Below are 27,818 nucleotides of genomic sequence, written 5' to 3'. Positions count from 1 at the left end.
CTAATTATCTTTTTCATGATGCTCTCAGACACAGCAGGACAGTAAGATAAGAGCGGCTTTGACCTTTTTATTCCAAACTACTGGCTGATTTTGGTGATTGAAATCAGTGAAATTAAGCTCTGATGACAATGTCAGCTTCCTACATGAATCCCATTAAGCTGAACATATTTACCATCGTTGTTCTTGGCAAAGTTGAGTTTGATGAGGGACTTTGCTTCCAGTTTCTGAAGAAAAGAAGTGAGAAAGAAGGAAAACTGAATTGTCAGTGTGCAATTACAAAAATACTGTGATTAAAAATGTGTTTACAAAATCAGTTCGGGGAAAAAAAGGCTTCACTTTTCTTTAAAAGCAGATGATTTTCTAAAACTCTCATAGAGATCAACTTCTTGGACTTTTTTTGTCTTTTTAATCGTGGACCAGAGTTGATATGTTTGGTTTCTTACTTTTTTTCAGTTTTTTCTATTAAACTATTAAATAGCAAACACATGATAACTGAACATAACTGCATAAAAAATACGCTACTTTAAACTCTTTAGCTCTTTCCCTGAACAACTTATAACAAATACTTATGTTAAACATTAATGTTGTGTGGCCTTATTTTTTTTTTATTTTTCCATCTTTTTATTTCATTTCTTTACTTAATCATCTCTTTATTTTTCCTTTTTACATGATTAAAAGGTTTTTTTTGTTAACAAATGTCAGTTGTTTGTTTACCTCTCCAGAGATGGGGTTTGTGCCATACTTCTTGATCCATGGCACAATGCTCCTGAAACACAAGGTGGAAAGGTCAACCAGATATCATAATTTATAGTATGAGCTATGATATGTTTTAAACAAGAAATAGTGTTCATCATCACCTTATTTTGGCCTTTAACAACTGGCTTTTCTGTTGTGTTCAGTGTGACACAAACACTAAAGACATTTGGCGTGAGGTAGGATGACTAACAGCTCCATGCAAACTGGTTCATCACAACAGATTTTTTTAATGTTCTATAACTTGTTTCACTGAAATAAATCCTAAAATCTAGAGAGGTTCTGTATGGAGACAGAGGAGATCTTTAAACCTATGTTTCTCTATTTTTTAAATTATTATTATTACAATTTAATGTTTAGATAATTATTATTTTTAGCATTAGTATAGTTTTGTGTCTTCCTTTTTTAAAATCTCATTTTATAAGAAATGACTAAACGCAAATTATATGGATATGCAAGTACATATAAATTAGTCTAAGTAAATATGTAAAGGCAAATAGGAGGAGAAGCATGAATACCCTTATGTAGATGTAAAGCAACAGTCTTTTTCATTTGTTTTCTTTTAATTTGTATTAAATTTAGCATTGACTTGCAATAATTCTTTTTTTTTTAAGGACAGGAAAATGTATGAGGCGATAAACTGTTTGATGGATATTACATTCTTTTCTCAACAAAAAGAGTTTTTAAAAATAAACTAAGTTTATTATTTTTTATTATTAACATCCCTATGGGACCTGATTTGTTTGAATGACTGATTAGATTATGATATTTTATTTGTTTTTCTTTTCAGGGTTGTCTTGTAGCCTGCAAGAGTATTACGAGAAAACCCAAATGTCAGCATGCCCCTAAAAAATGTTTATCTGTTTTTTGTCTGTTTGTCTTTTTTTGTGTTTTTGCAATTAGCATCATCTACTTACAGCAGGTCGAAGACGACTCCCTCCTCAGTACAGACAGGATACTCAAACGGCTGAAGGGACAAGCTTAAAGGTTTCAGAGAAAACAGTAATGTCAAAATGAGACAGACGGTGTATAATTCACAATTACTGAGCAAAAATACATGTCCAGACAGATTTTTGACAGATTTTATTACATAGATTTCCCCCATCTGTTCAATATATTGCCGTCGCGTGTCGTCCATTACTGGTGAAAAAGCATGGCCAGGAAACTTGTTATGCACAATATAATTAAGGCAAACCTAAAACATCTGCAGGAGATGGTTAACAAGTCTCGTCTTACCTGCAGTGGTCAAATGGCAGCCGTCTGAAGTTTGACTGTGGGATTTCTGAAAAGATAAAGAGATAAAGCAAAACTAAATAAAAACATCAAATGGCATCATATTCACACATCCAGTTGATTTTTAAAGACATTTTCAAAAGCAGTTACACACTATGGTAACTTATAGAAAATGATGGGTGGAAACATCAGGGTTCCCACACATTTTCACTCAATTCAAACAAAATTTCAGCCAGTTAGTGTACATGACATGGAAAAAACTAAATAAACAAATACAAATGGATTAAAACGATGAAGCACATACTGCAATCAATAAAGGAAATGTGAGACTACATAGTAACATTAAATTGATTAAAGTATAATAACACAATGAAAACAAAAGATATTTGCAGAGACTTATTTTCTCTGTATGCTAGTTTCTCTCTTTGTTTTGTTTTTGTTTTATTCAATAACCATCTTGGTTTAAAAAAGTTTAATAGATTTAACCTGGTGCAGTAATTTAAAAAAATAATCATTATTATCAGTCGGGCTAATCGGTCGTTATAATTAACGTTTTGTTTATTTTAGTCAGATAAAGTTAAAATTTAATTTACAGAAATATGACACAACTTACCTGCTCGCTTCCCTCCATAAAAGTGTGTGTACTCTGTACACGTGATGTACCTGTTAGGATAACACACACACATAGATAATAAGGAAGATAAAACAGCAAAACCTAAAATAAAGTAAAAACTAAAACGCCAGAAACACGTTAGCGTTTATTTCAATTATCTTAGCTAGTTTGTTAGCAAACATGCTAAGCTAAAAACAATCAAAAAGAGGCTGCGGTGTGTTGTTCAGGATAACTTTGATACTCACATTTTGTCTTTCTGGTGCTGTCGCTTGCCCATTTTGAGTTTTTTTGCGGATTTGAGAGATTATTTGGGTAAAGAAAGGTTCAGATTTTACCGACAACTGCACACTACCAGTTAGCCTTTTTGCGGCTTCCTGTTTACGTTCTTCGTCGACGACATAATTAACGGCACATCACCGTCAACAACTGCACTCTGCCGCCCCCCGCAGGAAGAAGGGTTAAAACGCAAATTTCTCTCTCTCACTACATTAATAATAATAATAATAATAATAATAATAATAACAATAATAATAACCTTATTATTGTTGTTATTATTATTATTGTTGTTATTATTATTATTATTATTATTATTATTATTATTATTATTATTGTTGTTGTTGTTATTATTATCGTTATTGTTATTGTTATTATTTTGTGACATATTGTGTGTTGTTAAATGTAGAATCTAACATGCTACGCTCAAAGAATACATTTATAATATTCTTTCACCAGAAGTGCCTTATATTTCCTTTCCATGTTTGTCTGCATTACTGGTTTCAGTTTAGCAACCTTAACCCTTTGAAGCCTGGGCATATTGGCTTTTTTTTCTCCAAAAAAAACGTGAGGAAGGCATAGAGCAACTGAAGACAAAATGACCCAGAAATAAGCATAAGTATAAATGACAAGACAAATACCTTTTTAGAAAAAGCAAATGTAAAACAAACAAAAACAAATATGGGAGGATAAAAAAAGGAAAAGGAAGAAAAAAAAACATGTTCATTGGATAAAAATAAATAAATAGTACAATGTAAAAGATACATAAAACAATAGAAGTATAAAATATGTAACTTAAAAACCATCTCTAATCATCTGGCAATCTTATCTATCAAGTTTCTAAAGAGATGAGATGTCTGTCTTTCAAGATTTTTTTTGTTGTTATTTTAATAACTTTCCAGATAGAATCACATCTGAAACATAAATCAAGTTTTTGTAGAGAAAATGAAAATTTTGTCCTTGTGGATACATTTGCCCAGAAGACACAGCAGTTTTTTTTATTAAGTTTATAGTTTTCTTGAGTTTATTTACCCTTTGAAACTTGGATCAACATCACTTTTTTGTGCTGCATTCACACAATTTTTATATATTTTCTAATTTATATATTTTTTATTTATAATATTTAAATCTTTGAACTCTGTGTGATTTTAATTTCTTTTAAAAAGAAAAAAGGGAAATGGCACTGAGTAACTTGTCATGAAATTAGTACAATTAGAAAATTATTTTTAAAAGACCTTGGAGATAAATTAATAATAATCAAAACTGAACATTTAAAAAGAAAAGTCTGCACTGCGAAACTGATTAAATCCAGCAGGTGACGGTAATGTAACACATAAGGATGCAAACCGTCATAAAACTGCACAGAAGAGGAAGAAGAGGAGGCGAACCCCAAAAATATATCCATGCAAAAACCTCTCTGTCCGCCATCGGGGACTTAAAGAGCAAACAGACCTCTAAACACAGCAGATGCCAAACACGTCAATGCTGTTGGCTGCAAAAACAACTGAAAAGCCACTGTGAAACTTTATTTTTTTTAGTTTCTTTTGAGGATTTTTGCCAGAAATGTCCTTACAACAACAAGAAAACCCTCTCTGAACGAGGGTCAGTGGTTCACACTTCAAACCTGGAGCTAAATACGGATCTGTCCCAACTGTCTGTGATCTAATTTGATCCTGAAAGCTGTAAGTTTAGCTGTTTTTATAATTTTTTACTTTTTGTTTTTGCAGGTTTGTCTGATGGAGTTAGCATTTTGCGGCTAATGCAGCTAGCTTCGATTATAGGCCGACAGACAGAGAAATTTGCTGTAATAATGAGAACCGTGTTAACAGTTAGAATAATCTGAAGCCAGTTAAAAAATGACAGTCATGTTTTTTTGATGTGGTTATTTTTTTCTGTCATGTTTTGTTGTGAAACTTTGTGCTATTGTGCTAACTGGTAGCTCAGCAGGCTCCGTTGCTAAGTGAAGGCCTCCTGTTGTGCGCGTGCGTGCGTGCGTGTGTGTGTGTGTGTGTGTGTGTGTGTGTGTGTGTGTGTGTGTGTGTGTGTGTGTGTGTGTGTGTGTGTGTAGGTTTACATGATTGACAGCCGTGAATGTGCACACAGGAGAAAACAACAGGACAAACTATGCAGATGTTTAGAAAACTTGATTTTTTTTTGCATAAAAACATTGTTTAGCTTTGTTATGATTTTAGCACATTTATAGAGTTATAGGACATATCTTGGATTTTTTGGACATTTGTAGTACTTTAAATTGTCTGTACGATTTAAGGACAGTTGTCTGCTTTTAGGACATTTCTAGGAGTTTGTGATGTTTCTCAGATTTTAGGACATGTCGAGGATTTTTGGATGTTTCTCGGATTCTAGGATATTTTAAGTTTTTTGGGACACTTTTATGATTTTTAGGATATTTGTAGTACTTTAAATTGTTTCTAGGATTTAAGGACAGTTGTCTGCTTTTAGGACAGTTTTTAGGAGTTCGTGATGTTTCTCAGATTTTAGGACATGTCGAGGATTTTTGGATGTTTCTCGGATTCTAGGATATTTTAAGTTTTTTGGGACACTTTTATGATTTTTAGGATATTTGTAGTACTTTAGATTGTTTCTAGGATTTAAGGACAGTTGTCTGCTTTTAGGACATTTTTAGGAGTTTGTGATGTTTCTCAGATTATAGGACATGAATATGATTTTGGATGTTTCTCAGATTTTAGGACATGTCTAGGGTTTTTAAGACACTTCTAGCACTTTGGGACAATTCAAGGATTTTAGGATGTTTCTGAGACTTTAGGACATTTCTGGGATTTTAGTATATTTTTTAGGACATTTTGGGTTAGCTAGGAGAGAGGTAATGTCTAGACATTTCTAGGACTTTAGGATGTTTCTAGGATATAAAGACATTTCTCAGCTTTTAGGACATTTGTAGGATGTTTCTCAAACTTTAGGACTTTTCAGGGATTTAAGTATATTTTTTAGGACATTAGGAATTAGCTAGAAGAGAGGTCCTAGCTAATCCCTAATATATGTATAGGATTATAGGACATGTCTATACATTTCTAGGACTTCATGGATGTTTACAGGATATAAGGACGTTTCTTGGCTTTTAGGACATTTCTAGGATTTTAGGATGTTTCTCAGATTCTGGGACATTTCAAGAGTTTTGGGGACATTTCTCGCACTTTAGGATGATTCATGGATTTTGGGATGTTTCTCAGACTTTAGGACATTACCTGGATTTTAGGACGTTTTTGATGATTGAGGACGTTTTCCAGGATTTCAGAACATTTAGGGTTAGCTGGGACCTCTGTCGGGGGTGCTTACTTTACTTATTAACAACATGTGTAGCTTCTTCACAGCTACAGATTTGAGATTATGTTGTCCTCCTGTCCTACTGTAATCACCTTGATTTTATGACATTACACCCTAATCCAACACGTAATCTGCCGTGTTTTACAGGTCATTGAGGAACCTGATGCTCGGCCCTGAAGCTGCTCCTGGACCCATCAGACTCTCCTTACAGTATGTTAAACCATCGACAAGAAAGCAGCTTTGGGAAGTTCTCGGTATCCACGGGAAGACACATCAGGATCAGCTGATGCAAAACACGCACTAAAATGGCGTCACCGGTCTGGCAGTTCTACCAGATCTCTGAAAAAGACAGTAAATTTGCAATATGCAAGGTGTGCTCCAAGGAAATCCCTCGTGGGGGATCGCAACCAAAAAAATTCAACACCACAAACCTCATCAGACATTTGAAGGTTAGGCACGCCGATGAGTATGACCAGTTCTCAAAGCTCGCAAGCTGTAAGGCAGAGAGAGAGCGGTTTCGTATAGCGGCTCAAGCGCCACTCGCTCAACTGCCGGTAACAGAGACACTGCAACAACATCAACCTTACAGCAAAACCAGCAAGAAACCAAAAGAAATATCAGCCAAAATAATGGAATTCATATGCCTCGATCACCAGCCGCTGTCCATTGTGGAAGACGAAGGTTTCAAAAGACTCATGTCCTACTTGGATCCGCGCTACACTCTGCCAGGACGCAAATATTTCACTGACGTATGCCTGCCGCAGTTATACCAAGAAGTGTATACACACATTGACAATCTCATGAGGGACAACATCAACTCTTTCAGTTTCACAAGTGACATTTGGAGTTCGAATGTGTGTCCCATGTCCATGTTGAGCCTAAACGCGCAGTTTATCGATGAAAAATTCGAACTACACAAAGTTGTTCTTCATTCCCAAGATTTCTCAGGGTCGCACACGGTGGAGGCTCTTGCTGCCACATTCATCGACATGTTCCAAACGTGGGGGATCCCGAAGGAAAAGGTGCACGTTATTCTGAGGGTCAACGCCAAGAACATGGAAAAGGCCATGAGGGATGCGGATTTACCCAGCCTGCCTTGCATGGCGCATACACTCCAGCTCGCCGTGTCCGAGGGAGTTTTGTCCCAGCGCACATTCTCTGATATTACAGCCTCCGGAAGACGCATCGTCAATCATTTCAAACACTCCCAGCTCGCTTACTCTCGTCTCCAAAGTATTCAGAAACAGCTGGGGCAGCCGATCAAACGGCTGCAGCAGGACGTGCCCACCAGGTGGAACAGTACTTTGTACATGCTGCAGAGTCTACTGGAACAGAGACGAGCGCTTTCTGCGTATGCAGCCGACTACGACTTGCCCGCCATGTTCACCGACAACCAGTGGAAACTGGTGGAAAATGTCATTTCCCTGCTCACCCCCTTTGAAGAGCTCACGCAACAGATCAGCTCCTCAACCGCGTCGGCCGCAGACGTCATACCGTCCATCAGAGCTCTGACTCGTCTTCTGGAGAAAACAGCAGCAAGCGACCAGGATGTGAGAGCGGCGAAAGCGACGCTGTTGGAGGCGGTCCAGAAGAGATTCCGCGACATTGAATCTGAGCACCTGTATACCATCGCTACAGTCCTGGACCCGAGGTGGGAAAATTTGCCTGTCTGTGTCCACCTGTCAAATTAAGGTTTAGGCTTTTGGGGGTTATTTTATACTTCATACCTTCCTGAAATGTCGGGGAACTTTGACTTGACTAAACTGTGAAGCACTTTGGGTTGCCTTTGGGTATGTGTTTCCATCACTGCCCGTCAGAGCCGGAGGTGATAAATACCCATGAGTCATTTGACCCGCGTGTGAATGCCGACTGTAACGTTTCCCGTTACACACAAAAGCCAGATGTTAGCAGGTGTTTAGTGGGTTTTTTTAGAATGAGGCTTTAGTGACTAATGGGAACAATAAGTTTTGAAACTGGTCCAGTTTTTAGTGAGAGCAGCAGGAGCACAAACACCCTCAATGTACTTCCACTAAAAGTGTTTGTTTTTGCTTCTGACAGGTTCAGATTGTTATTCTTAGTGTTTTTATTTATGGTTCTTAATGCATCCAGAAACGGCCCCAAAATAAACGGTAAGTCTGGCCTGTATAGAGCCAACATATTTCATATTTTATCTAACTCTGGGAATGAAGGGGTTCTTCAAACCAAACCAGAGTTGGTGATTGTCAGAACAGTGAAGAGAGGAACCAGGATGTTTTTGTGAGTTTTATTTTGTTTGTTTACCTCTGAATTAACTGGATTTTACTTGAGATTCAGCCAAAGTTGCCATAAGAATAAGCATTGTGAGGCGTTAATAAGAATAAAACGAAAGAGTAAAAATGCAAATTTGCTACGAGGCCAAAACTAACATAACCTATGAAATGAATAAAATAAATGTATGTTTTCTTTTTCTTCTTTTCTAATTAAAAGGTATAAAGACAGATATTTCCCCGACGCACTCAAGCCACAGATTCGCGAACTGCTTGCTGACATCCTGGCCGCTGGGCCGGAGCAGCACAACGGCGAGGGGAGTTTGGCGGCGTGCGACTCGGAGCCCCCAGAGAAGGTACCGCGAGCTAGCTCCTTGCATGCTATGTATGCTGAGCTGTTGGATGAAGACGGGGAACACGGCGACGACGACAGCTGCAGCTCGGCCGCATCACAGATGAACCTCTACCTGTCGGAGCCGGTCATCCCACGAGACGGACAGCCGCTTGTTTTTTGGCAATACAATAAAAGCCGCTTCCCCGCTTTGGCACAAGCGGCACGAACCTTCCTGAGCGCACCGTGCACAAATGTGGACAGCAAGCAACTTTTCATCACAGCAGGGAATATTGTCGATGAGAAGAGGAACAAGCTGTCTCCCAAAAATGTGGAGATGCTCATTTTTATAAAGAAAAATATGCCACTGATGCTTAAGAAGTAAGTGGAAAGACGTGAAACGTAATAATCTCTATCCCTCTAAAACTGCCTCAGCTTCCCAGAACACAAAGCGGCTACTAAAGACTTTATCATTGACTCGGGATATAAAAGCCGTCTTGACAGTGCAGCTATAATTTTGTTATTAGTGTCGGCTTGCTTTTTTTGACATCCCCAGAGATGTAACTATAGACGGAGGGAGAAACACAAAGCCTGCAACACAATAAAAGACAAGTGACAAAGTCACAACGCGAAATGGGCCTGACTCAGAAGGCGTGACCGAACAAGTGAGATGAAGTTACGGATAAAAACAAATGCAGATCTAAGCTGCGTTTCCATCAAAAGCTTTCAATATATAATACCTTTGAAACCAAAAGTAACACAAACATTTACGTAGACCCTCGAGCAGTGGAAGATCTGCAGGAATGTGTACTTGAATTAAAATAACACACATCATGTGTGTAATACTACATTATTGAAGTCCAATACTACTGTCAGTAATACTTGACTTTGGCCCTTGCACCTATACTTTGCAATATGCAATGAAACTAAATACAAGCTGGGTGCAGATTTTATTTTTCTTTCCACGAGACACAGTGGACTAACAAAATGCAAAATTTATGCAACTCAGAAAACACAAAATATATGAATACATGAGTAAATAAGTCACAAAAATAAACTACTTTTTGGGGGTTGACCAATATTTGTTTTTCAGGGTCAATATCAGTTATTAAGTTAATGAGACCGATAACCGATATTTGGAACCAATAAGCATTTACAATAAACATAAAAAAAAACTCCAACACAAAACTTTGTTTAAATGCATTTAACTGATGTTTAATCAAAACTGAAACTTTTTAACATCATATACAGAAAGTTTGCAGCTACTGTTTTTTATAAAGTCAAGTAATGATAAAAATGCATAAATAAATATAGTTCCCTGAGGTTTTACAAGGTAAAAGTTTCTCCTATATAAACACTTTCTCTGCACTTTCTAATTAATTTTATTGGCGATAATTAAGATGAAATGCCGATACAGATAATTGGCAAAATTCCAAATTATCTGTTGACGCTTCCTGTTTTTCTGGTGGATTGCAGAGGAGGTCTGATACTTTGATTTATGACTGTACAGATCAAATTATTTGGTAAAGTGGCAAGTTATGTTTTCTCTTATTTATTGATAAGCAGAGTGGTGTCCAAAAATAGTGACGGTAAGGAACGGCTCCAGAAGGTACCAGTCACAACTTTTCATTATCAAACACAAAAAATGCAGACTGAACTAACCTGCTTGGTGGAAGCGCATCTATAGAGGTACATGTTAATTTTTTTGTATTTTTGTTTTTCTTGTTTATTTGGTATCTTGTTACTTTCTGGTCACTTTATTGCCTGTGATCTGATGTCTCCTAAATACTAATAAAACTGACGGCTGACTGGATGAAGCCAGTGGCTCAATATCGAATGTAACAACAGATTTCTTGTGTTTCTGAAGCAGCGACCTCCGAGACTGGAGATGGATTCAATGCAGACGTGCCAAAAACTGCAGTTCATGAGACAGCCACTAGATGCTGGCTCCAAAACAGAGTAAATCCCCAAACTTTCATATTAAATTGTCCGACTTTACAGCAGAAATAAACACTTTTACAGCCTGGAACAAAAAACAGTTCTGGTCTCTGTAGCTGATTTCAACATGCATGAAACATTTAATGTAACTCACATCAAATTTTAGGCCCAAAGTTACGCATTTTTAACAGCAGGGCCTGAGTGACAGGCTGTTAGCGAGGCCTCAACAGTCGCTTCTGAAATATGGTTTCTTCTGGCTCCTAAAAAACAAGATGGTGACTGCCGAAATGACGAACTCGAGGTTTCAAGTCGTCTGTCAACAAACCAATGTGTGACGTCAGTGTCACAGTAGCTGCGTCCATTATTTATACAGTCTGTGGTGTCTCCTTGCACATTTAAAAAAAAATCCATACTTCCTAAAGAAAATTTAAAAATGACTAAAATTTCTAAAATTAATTTCCTGTCACTTTACTTTTAAAACGCACACCCCAAAAAACTCAGTTAGAAATACTTAACCAGTTGGAAAATGATATAACTACTAATAACCACATGTTCAGCTCTAATTAATATTTTTATAGCACTTTTAAAAAAATAAATAAAAATTGGGTCCATCAGATTTGTTTCCTCTCATTCACAGCATCTTTCCCTCAAATATTACAAATATTCAGATCTTTCTCAGTTCTGTCAAAAAAAAATTCACCCTGCACAATAAACATTTGTATATCTACAGTTACTCACAGTGTGTTACCTTGAATTTGTGAAGAACACTTTGGAAATTAAAGAAAGAAAAAGTAGCTGATTTCCTTTCTTTAAAAAATGCCAAAATGTTTTTAAGAAAACATTTAACAAAATGGGCTTGGGAGGAATGTTTTTTTGAGAAATTGCAGTAAAATAAATACAGCCATTTAAAATTGTATACCCCTCCCTTAAAGAGAGAGAGTGTATGGTTTTTAGAATTTGCCTCAAAAGTCATGGAAACATCCTGGAAATTTATCGGTAAAAATATGTATGAATCTGGTGTATGAAACACACTGACTATACATTAGTGTTTTTTACAGCCCCACTTAAAAAAAAACCCAAATTACCCATTAAGCCTGATTTCACCATAATCTTCTACACTGAGTGCAATCAGAATAATTCCCTCATATTTGGTTTAAATGTTTATACTTCTTATTACTTCTTTTTTTTCTCTTGCATGGAATCTCTCGCTATTATATTTTTCTACTCTGTAAAACTTTGTAAATAAGTGGAAAAACACAACAAAAAGCAGAATAAATATATCTACAATGAGTTTATTTTTCACTTGGCATTTAATTCACCGAAGCTATTCTCGTACGGTTATTATGGCTAATCATTGACGTCTTCTAACAAGCGGAGGGAGCAAACAAACGGTTAGAGGCATGAATCATGGCCGGGTGGTTAGTCATGTGTAATAATGTGGAGCAGGAGGTACATTCACATTGCCTGTTTCAAACACACGTCCTCTGAAGCACGGACACATCATACTACCAACTGCTTTCCCCCCCAAAAACATGAAGAATAAGGACACATGACAATGTGGATCCATCATAAGCAAAAACTAAACAAAACCCTTCATAGATAAAGGATAGTGTGGAGTGATGGTGGTTGTTTATAAAAATATAATACAGAGCAGCAACACTGCCTGCATACCTGAGTTACAACTGGCTTTCGTGTCGCCCATCACTCGTAGCACTTCGACAGCTTTTGACGGAAACACACAAAGATTACAAACTATAGAGATTTCACACTGAACTTCATGTCGCATAAAGAACAACTCAAGCGAACGTTCTCGTCCTTGGCACTTTATCTGTCAGGCAGAGCCAAACTTTGACGGCAGTTATGACACAAAGGTTGGGTTACCGGACACGAACAAACACATTTTTATTAAAAACAAAACAGCACAGAACAGAGGGGTTGAAGAGCCGCAGGTTTGCCAGTCCGTTAATGTGGATAGTTGTTTGCTTGAAAGTGCAATAATATGTGGATTTTTTTTCTTACGGAGCAAAAAAACAACAAAAAAAGGGTTCACGATGTTGTTCCCTTTGAGAACAGCTGAAGTTCATATAAATGGTAAACTTGTGGCCGTCCTGAAAATAAAATGAGTGTTTTCTCCACTAAAATGTCAGCGGTTTGATAAAAAGTCTATTTTCAGAGTGTTCTGGTGACAAAAAGGAAAATAAAATCATCGCAAATCCATCATGGACACAGTGTCATCGGTGATGTTGACATGTCCCGCGTGCTGGAAAGGAGACGCAAATTTGATTAAGAGTCTGCTCACATGGACATTAATAAAGAGACAATGCAGTAAAAATATACACGAATATCATCTTCGCTAGCGATGAATGATATTGGATTTTTACCGATATTTTCAAACTTATTTTGGCTGCACATATTTGTTTCCATTTGTTTTTTGTTATTTAATTTTAATGAGGTTTTCTTTTAAAGAGTACAATAAACAAAATGACGCGTGCACCGGACACAAGCGCACTTAAATATATCAAAAGCATATTTAGAAAAACTAGGGAGGATCTTTCTTAAATAAAACGTGCAAAAGTGCACATCTGTTTCCTTACAGATTCAAATCAAGCTATAAAAGTTCTGCACTTGGAGAAATAAAAACTTATTTTAAGATGTAAAATATGCCCATAACATGTGATATTACTGCTATACAACAGCAGGCCTTAAGGTGGACACGTTAAAGCCATTTCAACCAAAATACAACGCAGTAAAAATATACATGAATATCATTTTCACTAGCAATGCATAATATTGGATTTTTATCGATATTTTCCAACTTATATTGTCTGATCGCCAACACCAATATACACACATATTTGTTTCCAACTAAATGCACATAAAGTCTGTTGAGGAATTAACATTATTTTGCCCACTTTTATTGTTTTTTTTTTTTTGTTATTTACATTTGATTTGTTTTTCTTTTAAAGAGCACAGAAATAAAAGGATTTATTATATGTGCACCAGACACAAAAAAAAACTTAAAATAAGTCAAACACACACACACACACACATATATATATATATACATTCAAACTCAAACATTAGGGGAGGATCCTTCTTCGATAAAAGCAAAATCTGCGCACATGCACGCATACACACACATACATGTCTATGTAAACACAGCGCACATCCATTTACTTACACATTTTAATTAAGCTATAATCGTTCTGCACTTGGGGAAATAAACATTTATTTTAAGCTGGAAAATACGTCTAAAGGGTTAAAAAGGGTTCCAACTTGGAGCTGGAGACAAGATTTTTGTGATTTGGGACATCAGACACATTAAACAGTTAGTCTTCCCTTTAGTTTCCCTTATCTGAGGAATTTTCTTGTTACTGGATCAAATGAATTATGCTCTAATATCAAGAAAATAGTTGGAAAAAAACACAGTTTGTATCAGAAACAGCAGAAAAATGTACATACTGATGAATGTTTTGTTTGAACGGTATTTGAGGTGTACTCACTGTAAATAGAGGAGGGTCTCTGCTGTGAGGGTGAAAGCCTTTCTGTTTACATGTGGAGATCTCGTCTGTTCCTCGATCCGTCAACCTGAAGTAACCGATTCTGAGACAAACACAATCACACGTCAGCGTGGAGAACATACACACCGACAAACGCACCTAACAACAGGGAGGGACGCCGAGCTGAAAGACAACACACACATAACGCTAACAATGACCAACACCAGCAGTTTTCTGACTCACTCGTTAAATTTGGGCGAGCAGACGATCGCGATGGCCTCCGGCAGCATCATCTGGTAGGAGCAGTGTGTGTGGAGGTCGACGCTGGACAGGAAGGCCGTCTGAGTGGGGTGAGTCTGGAAAACACACAGTGGACAGACACATAATGTATGTTTCATTGTTTGATTTTTTTATTTACACTGGTGAGAGAGCTTATGGCTACAAATGTTCTGTCTAAATATACATCCTGCAGGAATAAAAATAAGCACTTGAAACTTCATAAAATCTAAAATGACTCATGTATTTGATGCTATAATTACTTATGACCTTTGGGGTACTAGATCTGAGAAATAATCTCAATATTATTGTGAGTCCTTTTGTTTTACGTGTGAAGAGTTTTGCCAAATTCAGTTCAAGATTCCTTCACATTTTTCATATTTTACACTTTTCCAGACTTCTCTGTAGATTTCTAAGACCATATTTGACATCCGAGTACAAATAACCAGCCATCGGTAAAAAACGTGCATTTACTCGTAGTGGCTGTTCAGCCCACACTCCCACACAGAGAGCTGAACAGCATCCATCCTTAAACTAACCGCTGCTACTGATACTCACATCATTTTCTCTTCACATACTCTACAAACAATATCATATTATTGCCCCCCACATATGTTCTGTCTCTTTTCTACAAATAAAAACCAAAAAAATCTGTTGAAAAAGTTAAATAATTCACTTTTTATAGTGTCTGTGCAACCTTGTTTATTCACTGTGTAAACGACAGTAAACACAGTCATCATGGTTTCCAGACACAGAAGAGTGTGTTTACTTTTCTGATAACTGCATCACTGCTGCTTAAATGTTATTATTGTAAATATCCATCTACCTACCTATCTTTATATATATATATATATATATATATATATATATATATATATATATATATATATATATATATATATATATATATATATATATATACCATTAATGGTGAAGTTGTTTTCTTTATTTCTATATTGGGATAGTGTTGTTTAGGTGTGGGAATGGACGCTTGGGTGGAAAGTTGGTTTATGATTGTGGATTAATAGATTAGGACCAGATACGTATTTTTCTTCTTCCTACTCCTTTTTTGACATTAAATGTAAGTTGTTGTTGCTTAAATTCAATTCAATATTTGGGTATTTGTGAGATTATGTTAATATAAAATTCAAATATATTCCTGAATTTAATAATAATAATAATACATTGGAGGTGGATGTCCAGATTTGGTTGAGGTAGCCCTTTTGGAAAAAAAGCACATTCCTGCAAAACGGTGCAATTTTTCATGTAAAAATATATATATATATTGAATTTTTTTTTTATTTTTATAGTTTATTTGCAATTCTTTGCTGTTGCAGTACCTGCTTTTACAATATTTTTCCTTTTCTCTAGCTATATTTACTGTTAGGCAGCACACACCAAAACAAATTCCTTGTACGTGGAAACCTACTTGGCAACAAACCTGATTTTAAAATACACCAAACAAAGCAGGAATTCACTGCGTCACATGTTCTCTTCATGTTTTTCCAGATTTTTCCTTTAAGGTAAAACAGGATTAGCTTGTTCTTAGACGAGCGGTGCACTTGCTGTTTTTTGTGTTTTACACACGGTGAGAAGGAGGTCAGAATTTGCTCGTCGTTACTCACGTGTATCCAGCCCAGCGTGATGAGATCGTGCTGGTCCTGTATGAGGAAGAGTTCCTCCTCATTTTCGGTGTCACAATAGTCCGGTCCACCACACTGCTTTGGTACGATGACGTGAGTCACAGTAAACGCATTCCTGGTCTGGGGAACACACACACACACACACACACACACACACACACACACACACACACACACACACACACACACACAGACACACACACACACACACACACACACACACACACACACACACACACACACACAAAAACACGTCACACTGTTGCAGTCCTTTAAATTATGCATAGCAGCCGTCTGCCAAAAAAACGACCTGAGGACTCATAAGTAAATTAACTGAGCACTGACTGGTTTGCTGCTGGGGAAAAACGCCAAGTCATGCTGATAAAAAAAAGTGCAAGGAGCTTTAAGTAAACCGACTAACAAGTGATTTTTTTTTTTTTTTAAAGTTTCAAAATCTACATTCCTTATATATTTATAGCACAGTTCATCACACATTTGCCACATTTATAATTTCATGGCTTTGAGGCAAATTTTTGAGACCATACATTCTCTTAAGTGACCACTGATACTCCTTCTTGATTCTTTTTCATTACTAACATTAATAACATTTTAAAATAAATATTATTTTAAAAAGTGAATAATTAATAGGATTAGAAATGAATATTCAAATATAACTTAAGGATTATTAATGAGGGGGGAGGGGGTGGTGCAAAAAAGGGGGAGGCATGTTGAATAATTTTTTAAGCACTGAAGAAGGATTTATGTTTTTAATTTTGGCTTTAGGGGAGGGGCATACAACTTTAAATGGCTGTATTTTATTGATGATTTTTGCCTTCCAAGGCATGTTTTCTTTAACATTTTTGGGCATTATAAAGAAAAAAGGGCATTTTTTCCTTTAAAAAGCTTTGGTGATTTATTTGTGTGATTTTTTTTTTTTTAATCTAACAAAACCTATCTTCCAAACCTGCGGGCCCACTGGTTTGGAATGAATGCTTTCTTTCTTTTTTCTTCTTTAAATTTTTTTGATGATTTTTTAAAAAGAAAACATGCCTTCCCAACTTCCAGGTTTGGAAGATATGTTGATTTTTTCTCTGTAAAAACACCAAAAATTACACCATTAATCATAGCCAGAAACTGTAAAAACAGAAAGTATTGTGAGATTTTCAAATTTCCTTATACAGGTTTGTGAAACAAAATTCCATGACTTTTCCAAACTTTTCAAGATATATTTAGTTTTCAAAAACTTTGCCAAATTGCCATGACTTTTCCAGGCTTTGCATGACTGTATGAACCCTGTATAACCTGATAAATGTGAATTAAATAAAACATTTATTCCAACACTGGAACAGAAAATGTCTTTTTTAACTACTTCAGGTTATGTAATGAAATTATTAAAATTTGTTGTTTCACTGATGAATAAAAACTACTAAAACATGATGAAAAACATTTGACGATCACATAGATTTTTATGCTTCCTCTAACAAATCTATTCAGAAGGGGGATTCGGTGCTGCTGGTTCAACAGAGTCTTACCAGTCTGCCACACAGGATGCCGCAAGTCTCTACAGCTCGGCTCGTGTTGGCTTCGGCCAGCCGCAGAAAGCTCCGGCACAGCTCAGCGGGAACGGCCAACTGCCGGAGGGCGTCCACCATCGTATCTGCAAAAACCATGTGGGTGAATGAAGAAAAGCTGAAGGAGAGAGTTTGATGCTTGTGATGTTCTGAAACGAGGCATGGTGTAAACAGGAAGTGAAGTAGGTCACGGGAGAAGAAATCAGCTCAGAAGTGTAAATACTTTACAGCAGGAGCGGGGCAGTATTAAAATCCTCCGGAGGCCGGCCCCTAATGTCACAAAAAGATTAACTCACTGTTGTTCCCGGGGCTGGTCAGAGACCCGGGCTTGAGCGAGCGGTCGAAGGTGGGCGGGCCGCTGGCAGGTGTGCTGATGGTGGCAGGAGGAGGATTGTATTGGTGGTTGGTGCTGCCGGACAGGTCCCCCGGGCTCTGCGGCGGGGTGGGGGAGACCTGCGGGGGCCCCTGGATGCCTGGAAGGAGGGGCATGTCAGGGGAAGGTGCGGTGGGCGTGGCGAACTCCAGCAGCACACGCTGGCGCTCCTTCTCCAGCTCCTGGCGGCGGATCATCTCCTCAAAGGCACTGAACTGCTCCTGCTCCCGCTGCCGTCGCTGCATCTCGGCTACGCGCTCCCGCTCCGCGTCCAGCGCTCGCTGCTTGGAAAGCTCCCGCGCCAAGGCCTCCTGCTCCATTTTCTGAACATATAGAGACAGGTTTCATACGCATTTTTACCAATACATTTCCAGGACTTTTGGGGCAGATTTTCAAGACCGTGCATTCTCTAAAACAACCGCAGATACTGCTCATTGGTTCTTTCTCATGACTTTGTAACAGCTTTTTAAAGTGTATATTATTTTAAAAAATGAACAGAAAGAACATGATTAGAACAGAATATCTAAATTTAACTTAGGGACTGTTTGTTATTTATGAGAGTGGAGGCTGTGGTGCAAAAATGGGAAGGCATGTTAAATTATTTTTAAGCACTGGGGAAGGACTTATGTTAGGGGCATGCAACTGTAAAAGGCTGTATTTTGTTTATATTTTACTGCCCGTTTTTAAAGATCTTTAAAAGATTTTGGCCATTTAGTTTTTTTTCCAAATTGCTTTTTAAAGAAAACAATTTGGTGAATTTTTAAAAACATTTTGGGCAATTTTTAAACACAACATTTGGGCCTTTTTTTAGGGTGATTTTTGAATACAACATTTTGGCAATTTCTGTTTGGATTTTGGACTTTTTAAGAAAATATTTTGGCAATGACACAGGTTTGAAAGGCATGTTTTCTTCAAATATCACCAAAATTACACCATTTATCACAACCAGAAAATTTAAAAACAGAAATTATTGATGATTTTTTAATTTTCTGACGGTCCCTGGACACAGCTTGTGTTATTATACAGGTTTGTGAAACAGATTTCCATGACTTTCTGGAAAACTTTCAGGGTATATCTAGTTTCCCAGATTTTTCATGACTGTAGAAAACACAACATGGAAGTACGTGTGTCCCCATGTGGTCTCTTTTTGTTTTTTTAACTCCTACACACATTTTGTTGCAGATTAATTCAGGTGAGGTGTAATCTGATTTCAACCTAAAATCTCTTTCAAACACTCACACATAATGTGACTATTCAAGGTCAATGTCATCGTTTTACCTCTAATTACTCTGTTAATGAACAAATGTGTCCTTTTATTACAACCGTGGTATGCGGGCCCAGATTAATGTTTCACCTCATTTTACACAACGTACTGTAAAATTAGTGCTTTTTGTGTTATATATGTGTAATAGATATATTTGTTTATCACATTGTGTTTACAGTAGCAATTAATCCAAATGTTGTAACCCACATAGCATGTTTCTTTAAAGAGGAACACCACCAAAATGACAATAATAAAAATAAATAATAATAATAATAATAAAAATCTATTTAAAAAATGAATAAATAATAATAATAATCATGATCAACATCTAAATATCATTTTCTGCTCATTCTCTGTGACGCACTTCCAGACTTTATACCCAATGACATCACAAATTTAAGTTTCATCACTCGAGCTTTTGGGTTTGGGAGAGATTTTTTCATGTTTCAGACTGTCTTAGACCAAAGGAATAAAATGTATAAATATTAAAAATGGTTTGCCTTTGTCAAAATATTAATGAATGAATGAATTAGTTAAAAATGTAACTGATGGAAGAAACCGTTAACACATTCCCTTCAGTGTGTCAGGAGTTCAGAGACGGTTCACCTTTTTGACGAGATACTGTGCATAGTCTTGTTCAAATTTCCTCAGAAGAGCCTTTTTCAGAATCTCTGCTTGAGGAAACGCAACATCCTTCAGTTTCTGGAGAAGAGAGAGAAAAACGATTTGCGTCAACATTTCCTTAAAAACATTTAAAATATCATTACATATAAGAGAGTATAAACGCTGTATGTGCACCTTTAGTGTGTCTTTCTTCTCAGGAATGTTAGCGGTCTTGTACTCCCGATGTTTGGGAAGTTTTTCTATAAAGAGCCTTGGAGAGAGAAAAATATTTTGTAATGAGCTGATGAATTGTTGTTTATGTCTGTATGGGAATGCTTGTTTAATGCCATGGCCTAAAAAACTGTAATTCAGAGAAACGACAGACTGCGCAGACTGGTTTTCTGAAAACAAAAACCCTTTGAAACATGGATTGACATCCCTTTTTTATGCTACATTCAGACATCTTTCACAAGTGTTTAAACTTTTGAATCCTGAGCAAATTGGTTTGATTTCTTTCAAAAACATGGGGGAAGAGACGATAAGCAACTTGGCAAAAAATGTCCTACAAATTTAGCTAGGGAAAAATAACCAGACAACTTTATTCATCATTATTTATTTCTTAATTATTTTACAGAATTATTAAACCTTTTAAGCAGTTTTTCAGGCTATTTCTTTGTTTGTTTTTATTTTTTTATTTGTTTAACTTCCCCTTTTTGTTTGTTTGTTGTGGTTTTATTTTATTGCTGATCTTCAGGTTATTTCTTTGTACTATCATACTATCATTTCTTCTTAAGTTGCTCCTCGCCTCCTTCCCACATTTTTTTTAACATAAAGTGGCACAGGTTTCACAGAGTTGAAGTCATTCTGTTTAGTTTTACTTAGTTTTTATTGAGCCAAATCCTAAGAAAGATCTTTGTATTAACTGTGCTGCATGTTTCCTTTCAACTTCACACATTAACCCACAACATATTTAATGCATTTATTTGTGTGAAACAACCAAACAGATGACAGTGAGGCAAAAGCATTTAAATTAATTTAAATAATACAAATTTAAGAAATACAAACAAAGAGCTCAGCCCAGCCCCTCACTGTCACTTACGTGATATATTTATTGTAAAGGACGAAGGCGTGCTCGATGTTGCCCTCCTCTGCGTAGATGTTGGCCATGCGGATCATCTCCATGCCGGAGCGGAAGTATCGACGCGGCGGCACATCGTCGTTCACTTCCACTGAGCTTCCCTTCTTGGTCAGAGCGCGGACTCGCTCCTCAGGCTGCAGGCTGACGTCAGCGTGGTCCGCCATCACGACGGCTCAACCTGAACACTGAGAAGACAAACTGTGATTCAGTGGAATCTGCAGACTGACGATAAACCTGCAGGAAAGCATGTGCACTGCCAGCTGGAAAAGTTTAACGTGTTAGGACACATGAGTGAGCAAGCACTCCAGTCCCGAGGGGACTTTCACCAACGCTTTATTAGTGGGTAATCATTAGAGCCAGAGCGATATATCAGTCAACCGATATATCGGTCGATATGAGCCTTTCACAGACATATCGGAGCATATCGGCATCAGCATATATCACCATAATTTTCCTGATATGCGCCGATAAGAAAACTTTTTTTTTTTACAGACCGTGTAATGCAGCAAACGATGCTTGGGTGGTTTAAAAATCGCCAGTAATCGACTGATATTGAACAGTACTGATGTTTATTTAGCTATTTATTTTATCATATTCATTTTTTATTTATATGGTCAGTAAAGAGCATACAGTACTGATGTGTATTTTATTTTTATATTCTTTATTTGAATGGTCAGTAAAGACTGATGTTCATTTTATTTTTTGTAATGTTCAATATGTAAATTGTTAAATAAAAGTTGTTTGTTTAAGAAAGCAGCCTTCTGAGGACTTTTGCATAGTCATATCAGTGCAAAATTAGTGTACAGTCCACATAAAAATGATCTTTTTTCATTCCAAAAATCTGTCGCTATACTGGTAATCGGTGAATTTTTCCACTATAATGTCAGTCTCAAAAATCCTATTTTGGTCGGGTTCGAGTAATAACCAAATTCTTACAAACACAACTAGATCCAGGGTGTTTTGGATGGATTTTTATTATTTTCAACCCCCAGAAAGGTATTTTTTAAACTAATTTTCTATTACATTTCAGAAAATCTGACTTATCATACTAAAAATATTAGTATTAAAAAAACTTCAAACTGAACATGGCTGTGATTTGTTAATGCAAAGGGTTCATTATTAATTCTTCAGTATGCATGACATTTTCAGTAAATCTATTCAGTAAGCATGCACGGCCACACAAATGTCTGTATAAACTACAGCACAAAGAATCAGCGTGTCTCCCTCTTCACACCCTGTATTAAGGATGTATACTCAGTCTGAATATATTTAGGACATGCAATGACTCTGCTGGGAGGGTCCGTTTCGGTGTGACTCGAGGGTTTCCGCTTTAATTGATCAAATGAAGACAAATGTAAGGACGCTGACTAAGAGACGAATGTCTCGTATTGATTCTGCCGTGATGCTTTCCTGGCTACGTACAGCCCAAAGAGACACAGTAAGTCAAGAGAAACCAGTTGTTAAGAGTTTGACTCCAGAGGTGTGGCTCTGATAAGAGGAGAAAGGTGGAGGGACGTGAACACAGTTTAGTGAACTACAGTTTCTTAACTTAGTTTGAACTGTTGAACCATCGGGCAAACCAACAAAAAGATCAGAAACTTCATGTTTATGCTGAAATTTACAGGAAAAAATGAGTCAAAATAAAGTTTGTCACTGCTGTTTTCCCAGAAAAAGACTTTATTCAAAACTCTTCTGTTGTCTGTAAAATGTGTGATGTTCTCAGCTTACTGAAGGGCCATACAGCTTTAAATGGTTGTATTTGGAGTTTATTTAAAATATCATCAGAGGCCCAAAACCTGCCTGCTGCTTTAACCCTTTGACACCTGAATCGATAACTCTTTTCTTTCACATTTAGATGCCTTTCACAAACATTTAAAGCTCTGACAAAATTAGTTTGATTTCTTTCAGAAAAGCAGGAAAGAAAATAATGAGCAATGTGGCAAGAAATGTCCCACAAACTACACAAAAATAAGTAAAATGTGACGAGGGGATGATCTTCAAATTAGCTGGAGGGAATTTTAGATATGATCTTTTTTTTAATGAAAAAAGAGGAAAAATGTCCAGAAAACTGCCATTTAAATGTCTTAGTTATGTATTCAAAAATGTGTTTATATATTTTATAGCACTTTTAGGAGGTCATTTTCTTGCTCTTTTTTTAAAAACTTATTTTAAGGTAATTCTCTAGGATGTTTTCCTAAAATCTTACTTTTTGTCTTTAGGTTAGGTGGCTCATCGTCCTGCATGTTTTTGTTTTTTGTTTTTTTTTTTACATTTCTATCCAAATTTCTTACTTTTTTTTTTGGAAGAAATCAAACCAATTAGCTCTGGTTTCAACAAGTCAAAAGGCATGTTTTGTTTTTGTTTTATTATCCCCCAAATTACACCATTTATCACAGCCAGAAACTGTAAAAGAACAAAACAAAAACAAAAACAATAAAAAGTATTTTGTCGCTGCTGGTTGTGTTTTTCTGATGCTGTTTGTTGCATTTGCTCCAATAACTACAGTTGGTGTAAATATAACAAACATATGGTTAGCGCCTGTTTATAGTGGAGGGAGGGAAAAGCTGTTTGCTTTTAATTTAAAAAGTCCCCAACCCCAATCCTCTGATAAATAAAGAACAGTCCCTGGTTACTTTGCTGAGACATACCTTTACTTAAGGTTTTGAATGCAAGACTTTTACTTGCAGAGGAGTATTTCCAGTGTGGTATTTCGTGTTTTTAATTTGAAAAACATCTTTATACTTCTTCCACCACTCAACCACAGTTTATAATCATACTTATTACAAATATAATCATCTACAGCTTCTTTATAATCTGATAATTAGGCGCAATTCGTCCTCGAAAGTAGCTTGAAAAGGTCCTGCAGCAGATTCAAATGTGAAACTGTGGGCCTTTTCAGCTCAAGTATGAGCGGCACAACATTACCGTCGCCTTGTTTACAAACCTCCTCGTCCACTGACATATTTTTGGGTGTCATAAACACACATTTTACACTCCACTGGTCTCGATATTTCGCTCGACCTGTCAATGAAGTGATCAATGTCTCTCAGCGACGTCGCGTTAGCCGCTAACTCAGCTAACTTAGCAAAGCACAGAGCGAGTAAAAACGATGAATCAGCGAGCGACAAATAAGCAACTATATCTTCAATCTTACCTGATCGAGCTGTGAAATTAAGCTCCCAGAGGTCTACATACAGCTAAATCAAAACACGGCCAAATTACAAGAATCAAATAGCTTCACTGGGCTGCGCCTCAAGCATCTGTAGCTTCATTTCCGCAATCAAAAACAACTTCCGCCTGACGTTTCACACGTCATCGGAAAATCGGGAAACGCTTGAAAACTCCCTCAAAATTTTGCATAACATTTATCCAGTAAATTTCCAGGTATACAGATCTTAAAAAGTCTTTAATCCATAAACTTTAATCCATTTTTTCAGCGTAATATCACAATGAAATTTTGGTCTGATTTAAGTTTTCATGTTTTTAATAACTGTAACATAACTTAGGATTTTACCCTCAAAGATATAATTGGCTATTGTGATGATACAAGTAACAGCTATTTCAATTATGTAGTTCATTTTTTTATTTTAATGGGGAAATTATTTATCCACAAGCAAAATTGTTTAAGCTCACACCCCTCTTTCTATATTTTCTCGAATGAACACTTTCCTCTCTTGCTCTCATAAACATTTTTAGTTTTTTACAAAAACTTATTTGGCAAAACCCCTGATGTGATATGAATATGTATTATTTTTAATTCTGTCCGTGTCCTTTATATTAAAAAAAAAGATTTTTATAGATATTGTGAGTAGTTATCATAATTTATCATGTTCAGTGGAGAATGTCAGTTTATTTGAATGAATTCAGCAGACTGCGAGAGGATCCCCACTGGTAGCATGTGCCAAGTGGCCAGTCAGACAAAACTGAAAGCGCCACACATCCAGCTTTTCAACTTGCCAAAAAACAAGTTGAAAAGCTGCTGCTATCTTGCCACTGAAAGGTTTCTGCCTCAAAGGTCAGGATATGGGTCAGGATATGAAACTCACACAAAATAAATCAGAGCTGCATGACTTTCCTGTGCAGAGATTTGCAAGACACACACATCTTACTGTACATATTACTGTAAATTATGCACAAACACACTGGCATCAAACTTTCAGCGTGTGCATACAAGTTCACAATTGACAGAGATACACAGATACACTAGTGAAAAGACTCGTTGCAGGTATCTATCTATCTATCTATCTATCTATCTATCTATCTATCTATCTATCTATCTATCTGTCGATTTGGTTTAGTTCCCTGGGCTTTTATTTTAACATCGCTACTTTTACTTCCACATCATGTGACCGTCCTGATTCATTTCTTCACTATTTTCCATTAAATCACAAAAAGAAATTAACATAAACAAATTCGACAATTTGTTAATTGTTATTTGTTAATTGTTAATTGAATATTATTCTAATATTCGTTTTCTGGATTTTGGTTTCAAACCAAACATGGGATCATGGAAAAACAGCTTTGAACTTTCCTTTTATGGTTTAATGGTTTAAAACAAGTAAACGGGCCATTTTCTCCTTTTTCATGCAGTTCAATCCCATCGGACAACGAATTATACTTTCATATCCTGACCCTCAAAATTCTAGATTTCATTCAGAGTGATCATATTAGACAGATTATAACCTACTCAGTCCCCTTTATCTTTTGAAATACCTTTAAAAGACCAATGCAGCAAACAAAATGCTATTTTACAACTTGCCAAAAAGTGATTGCAGCTCGTATCTTGGTTGTTCCTACCTCAAAATAATTTGATCTAAATTTTAATTACAAGATGAGCATCTTACTTATGTCATACCCCTAAAGTGACAACAATTTCTGTGTAGTTTTTTTGTTTTGTTTCAAGGGACCTGTGTGCAGTCATTGAGTCTCAGCTGTTGCCAAGTGCATGCTGATTGTGGGAACAGTTGGGTTTCTCTGTAACATATTGTAAGATCCTTTCAGTGACATGAAAGCAGCTGCAATCACTTCTTGGCCAGTTCAAAATCGCATTTTATGTTTCATTTTCCCTTTTAAAAGTATTTACACAGGTAAAAATGAGTGATTAAGATTAGTCAGATACAACCTCCAAGAATTAAATCTAGTCATTTTGAGGCAAAAATAACCTTTCAGTGTCAAGATAGCAGCTCCTTTAAATACAAGGCTTTAACCACTTGTTAGCCGCGTAAACCTTAAAAGTTAAAAAATTGTGTTTATATGGACGGTATGTTGCAGAGCAAAACGACTACATAGCCTGTGTTAACCACAGATCTTATTTAAGTTAAAGTTAAATATCTGTAAAAAAAAAACAAAGCTGTATGTGCTGAATTCATTTGAATTACTTTATTAAAGAACTGCCGCTGGCGTTTAGCCGTCGAGATTAACATCTGTGGAAAGTCAATGCGATGAACTAGCTTCCAGTAACCTACTCAACCCCACCAGAAGTTGCTCTCATATTCATTTCTATCGTCGTGCCCTCAGGAATAAGGTGAATAATAATAATTAATGGCATCAGAGAGGTGTCACTAATATGGGCAGTTGCTATCAAGTGGCTAAAAAGAATACAAAAAATAGCACTGAACTGCGCTGAACATGGCTTTACAGCCTCGTAGCTGTGGCAAAGCAACCGTAGTGTAGTTAGTTTTAGCCTAGCATTAGCTTTTTAAGTCTGCCGATTAGGCTTCAAAAATCCTGAAAGTGGTGTTCCTTTATGTAGATTATGTAGCTGAACAAAACATGGAAGTTTCATAAATGTTTGTTCGCCACAGCATTTATTTTCTACAATGATGCGAAATGAAATCGAGAAATCCCACGGGCTAATTTACAAGGGAACCAGGGCTACGTTAGCTTGCGGGTTAGCCAACAGAAGAAACATCATCAATGGGGCTATTTGACGAGGGAACTACGGCTACGTTAGCTTGCGGGTTGGCCAACACAGAAACATCATCACTGGGGCTATTTACAAGGGAACCAGGGCTACGTTAGCTTGCGGGTTAGCCAACAGAAAAGCATCATCTCTGGGGCTATTTGACGAGGGAACCAGGGTTTCGTTAGCTTGCGGGTTGACTTGGGCACCCTATTTTGATTTTTATTATTGCATTAATTTTGCTACTTCAAAAACTTTTGTGTAGGTATACTTATAAAAATGCATCATACTAAATGTGGTTATTCGTGTGAAATATCCTGGTAGTATCGAGTGGTATACACCAACATTAACTGGAAATATTCAAGCATAGGTACCTCAAATTTGTACTTAAGTAGCATACTTAAGTAAATACACAGAGTCCACCATTGTTTGTATTAGGGGAAAAACTGGTGGAACTTACAGTAGTGCTAGAACACCAGCGCTCTATTCCGAATGACATCACGGAATACTGAGCTTATGAATAGAGGAGGCCAGGACTCCAATCTCATTTTCGCACAACCCTTTGGAGAGGTAAGACATACTTTTCACCACTTAAAACTTTGATTTTTTACTCAACCGTTTATGTTAATTTGTGTTGGAAGACATGTAGATTTACTCTTCACACATTCTTCTGTCAAGTAAATTACCTTTTTCATTTGTTACGGTCAAAATATCAGTGCAGTAACATGAGCTGTAAATCAGTACATGAAATTGCACTATTTGTCTTGCAAAACAAAATTTTAACTTGTTAATTTTGCTTCACTTGTTGTCTAATTGTATCTGCACAAAATGGACTGCATTTGTAGTGTTTCTGTGCAC

The 27,818-nt window shown here is 36.7% G+C and overlaps 3 protein-coding genes across 3 annotated transcripts in view; 1 reads left to right on the top strand and 2 right to left on the bottom strand.

Moving 5' to 3' along the window:
- The window catches only part of ppil2 (peptidylprolyl isomerase (cyclophilin)-like 2), a 35,829-nt gene extending 32,828 nt beyond the window's left edge, over positions 1–3,001 (bottom strand). Inside the window, exons 1-6 of the mRNA XM_088076359.1 lie at positions 2,845–3,001; positions 2,600–2,649; positions 1,990–2,035; positions 1,671–1,733; positions 715–766; positions 173–224 (exon numbers count right to left, since the gene is read on the bottom strand). Coding sequence (XP_087932485.1) covers positions 173–224; positions 715–766; positions 1,671–1,733; positions 1,990–2,035; positions 2,600–2,649; positions 2,845–2,876 — 295 coding nt within the window. The 5' untranslated portion in view covers positions 2,877–3,001. The remainder of the gene's footprint in view (positions 1–172; positions 225–714; positions 767–1,670; positions 1,734–1,989; positions 2,036–2,599; positions 2,650–2,844) is intronic.
- A 3,803-nt stretch (positions 3,002–6,804) lies between these two features.
- On the top strand, positions 6,805–9,137 carry LOC121938486 (zinc finger BED domain-containing protein 4-like). The gene is made up of 2 exons (XM_042481729.2): positions 6,805–7,826; positions 8,642–9,137. Exons 1-2 carry the CDS (start codon positions 6,805–6,807, stop codon positions 9,135–9,137), a joined length of 1,518 nt encoding a protein of 505 aa, XP_042337663.2.
- A 2,829-nt stretch (positions 9,138–11,966) lies between these two features.
- On the bottom strand, positions 11,967–24,368 carry LOC121938487 (STAM-binding protein-like A). Its single transcript, XM_088076358.1, has 10 exons — positions 24,213–24,368; positions 21,020–21,243; positions 20,116–20,191; positions 19,924–20,019; positions 17,977–18,376; positions 17,642–17,766; positions 16,092–16,229; positions 14,434–14,546; positions 14,194–14,293; positions 11,967–12,950 (listed from the first exon to the last, which is right to left on the bottom strand). Exons 2-10 carry the CDS (start codon positions 21,220–21,222, stop codon positions 12,894–12,896), a joined length of 1,308 nt encoding a protein of 435 aa, XP_087932484.1. The 5' UTR covers positions 21,223–21,243; positions 24,213–24,368; the 3' UTR covers positions 11,967–12,893.
- Positions 24,369–27,818: the final 3,450 nt, after the last annotated feature.

This window comes from Plectropomus leopardus, chromosome 4 (assembly GCF_026936395.1).
Source record: "Plectropomus leopardus strain MGB_pleo_1.0 chromosome 4, ASM2693639v1, whole genome shotgun sequence".
Classification (NCBI taxonomy): Eukaryota; Metazoa; Chordata; class Actinopteri; order Perciformes; family Serranidae; genus Plectropomus; species Plectropomus leopardus.
The sequence above is the reverse complement of the archived record's forward strand: the minus strand, read 5'-3'. Positions and strand labels throughout refer to the sequence as shown.